At 37.2% G+C, this 2,948-nt stretch overlaps 1 protein-coding gene across 1 annotated transcript; it reads right to left on the reverse strand.

The window, feature by feature from the left end:
• Positions 1,391-2,316, reverse strand: LOC109233843. The gene is made up of 3 exons (XM_019399696.1): positions 1,986-2,316; positions 1,789-1,888; positions 1,391-1,703 (listed from the first exon to the last, which is right to left on the reverse strand). Exons 1-3 carry the CDS (start codon positions 2,135-2,137, stop codon positions 1,557-1,559), a joined length of 399 nt encoding a protein of 132 aa, XP_019255241.1. The 5' UTR covers positions 2,138-2,316; the 3' UTR covers positions 1,391-1,556.

Consider the following 2,948-nt stretch of genomic DNA (forward strand, 5'->3'; position numbering starts at 1 on the left):
AGGTTTTCTAGTAGTTACCTTAGCCTCCAAGTTAGGGTTGCCTTGGCAGCCACACTACCTAGTTTTTTTGGATTTTTTTCTCCTATAAATAGGAGTTCTTTTCATTCATTGTGGCACTTCATTATTGATTAATAATATTATACTTTGAGAGTTCTTTTGAACCTTTGTTACTTATGCTTTGAGATTTACCTTTCAACCTTTAGTAGTTCATAGTTCAAGATAGTAAGATAACTTCTTTATTGTGATATCATTGATTCCTTTGTGGTATTCTTAGAAGGCGATTAATACTAGTTATTAATTGTTGTCTCAAGTTACTCGTAAAGCGGTCAAGATCCGAATCTATTGTTTTTGATTTGTTCTTAACTAAAGGCGTTTGATTTCTTCAATAAATCAAAACGTTGTTGCTTGGATCTTGTCAAGGCTTTAGAACTTGCGTTCTTGGAAGTTCTTGGAATTCTTTCCCTGAATTTTCCCATATCCTTTATTTTCTGCACTTTAATTCTTGTTGTTCAATTCCTTATTGTTATTGCTTCCGCATTTACTTCTCAATTCCTTACTCTAGTTTGGATTCCGACCTTGTTATCAAATAGGGCAAACAGAAAGATCGACAGCAGCTAGTTACAATCAAGTCTCAACTGTTGCAGCAATAGAATATGAATGAACCTGGTGATAAAATATTCCTTTTTTTCATGATGAAGATCCTAGTGATTGAAATTAAAGTTTATGATGCCTCTCTCTCTCCAATTTCGTAAGACGTGCTTCTTTCTCAGCCAGGGAGTTTAAAGTCTGAGAGACTTCCAGAGATGGAATGATTGACCAAACCATTATACACCTTATGATGAAACGTTATGCTTGTTTACTTCTTCATTAGAGAAATTACCTGATTTCTTTTTGTAGCCATTTTATTTGACTGAAGAAAGTTCTAATTATGTTGAGAAAACATTACCGGTAACTAAGGACAATCTCAAGACACATCAGAAAGCTTTACCTTTTGAAATTTCCAGTTCAGAAAAGATGATTAATCAAGCTTATGAATCTGTCAAAACAGAAAAGCTTATGAAAATGGCCGACGAACTTACTGCAGGGGAGCACCAACTTCCACAGGAGAGTGCAAATGTGACGAGAGGTTCAAACCACTCCAAGCCAAAAACACGGCGAACCTTCAGCTCGTTGTCTTTCGTTGACTTTGAACGGGTCTTTCAAGTGATAGCTTAAGAATTTGTTGAATGAAGGAAAGATTTAAAAACAATTGCTCTAAGCTCACACTTAAGGAGAACACGTAAATGAACATGGAAAGGGTAACTTACATATTTTAAGTGGTATGGTAGCCTCAAGCTCAAGATGAAGTGCTCAATCATGATTGCATTTAGCAAATGCCCTCCCACATTAATTGTTGCCTGATGAAGAATATTCAGAAAGTTAACAGATTCTGGAATTCATTTGCTGCAGTATCTGAATAACCTTCAAGACGGATAGTTTTAACTGATCCAGGAGTTTTAGAAAAATTTTGAACACAAGAAGGCATAAATGCAGCCCAGATATTAGTATTTACAACTTTATAAAGCAGAAACATGTATTAACGAATCAGTCATAGCATCAGCATTATTTGAAGAAAAATGGACTAGAATGACCGCAGAACTTGCCTTTTGCATTAGTGAGACAACTTGTTCAGCAGTCTCTGGAATCCCATGCTCTAGAAATGCCTAAGAAATTCATGACAAAAGAAATTATTTCATAAATCGAGTAAGAGATTACTTGGTTTTTTTGGTCAAAAAAGATGCCCCTTACATTCATCACACAGGAATTGTATGTGTTTATCCAGAAAGCTAGCTTCTGCTGATGGCTCCAACCCTCTAATTTCGCTGATGATAGCTTGCCGAGGAGTATCCTTATGTTTAAAATAGAAGATGGCACAATAAGGACATGCAAATCTATGGACTCCTTACTCATAATTACTAGAAAATGAAAGATAGGCAGGAACTTACTTAAGCCTGTGAATCAGAAACGAAGCATTCGTTTTCCAGTTCAGATTAACAGAGTTAGCATCTATGTTAAGTATATATCTGTATCCGCCAAATATCTTGCTTCCTAAGTTCTGAACAGATGCAGTACGGATCCTGTAACTCTCTTTCCCCATTGCTTTCACTGAAAAATTTTGCACCTAAAGAGGAAAAGGATTCTAGATTTGCTATCTTCCCTTTAGATGTACTCAACCTTAATAAGATGCTAGACAAGCACTTTAATATGTCTTCAGAGATTTTGTTTGTTGTGGTTTCAGCTTCCAGTGCCCCTCGTCTGAAGAAGCTTAACAGCTCTCTTGTGCCTCTAGTACAACTCTGTATTGAACATTTGCTATTTTACTTACTGATTCAGGTTTGACTGGAGGCCTTTTTGACAAGGTCTTAATCGTGTTGACTTGCTTTTTTGGAGATGGCTTATGTTTAGTTGTCACGCCCCGAACCTGGGCCTGGACGTAACACGGCACTCGGCGCCCGACTACATGTGACCGGGCGAACCAACTGGCTGGCTGGATCAACATGTGGTATCATAACATACTGAATGCAGAAGATAAACTAACACATGCTGATATACTGAAAATTGTGGATGATATAAATCAAAGTGCGGAAATACTAATACAATTCTGAAACATATTTGTAGCCAACATGGCTTAATATGAAAAGTCTGTGACTCTGTCTAACTGTTACTCTAGTCTATGAAGCCTCTAATAATATACTGAAAATACTGACTGCCTTTAAGTACTGAAAACTGTAAGGTAATGATAATTCCCCGAAAGAACTGGGGATCACCAAATTAGCTGGTACGAGAATCCTAGCGCTCTGAATCGTCAACCTATTAATCATTACCTGCATTGCGAGATGCAGGCCCCGGGCAAAAAGGGACGTCAGTACATTTGAATTGTACTGGTATGTAAAGCAACTGAAAGAAAG

This window comes from Nicotiana attenuata, chromosome 10 (assembly GCF_001879085.1).
Source record: "Nicotiana attenuata strain UT chromosome 10, NIATTr2, whole genome shotgun sequence".
Lineage (NCBI taxonomy): Eukaryota > Viridiplantae > Streptophyta > Magnoliopsida > Solanales > Solanaceae > Nicotiana > Nicotiana attenuata.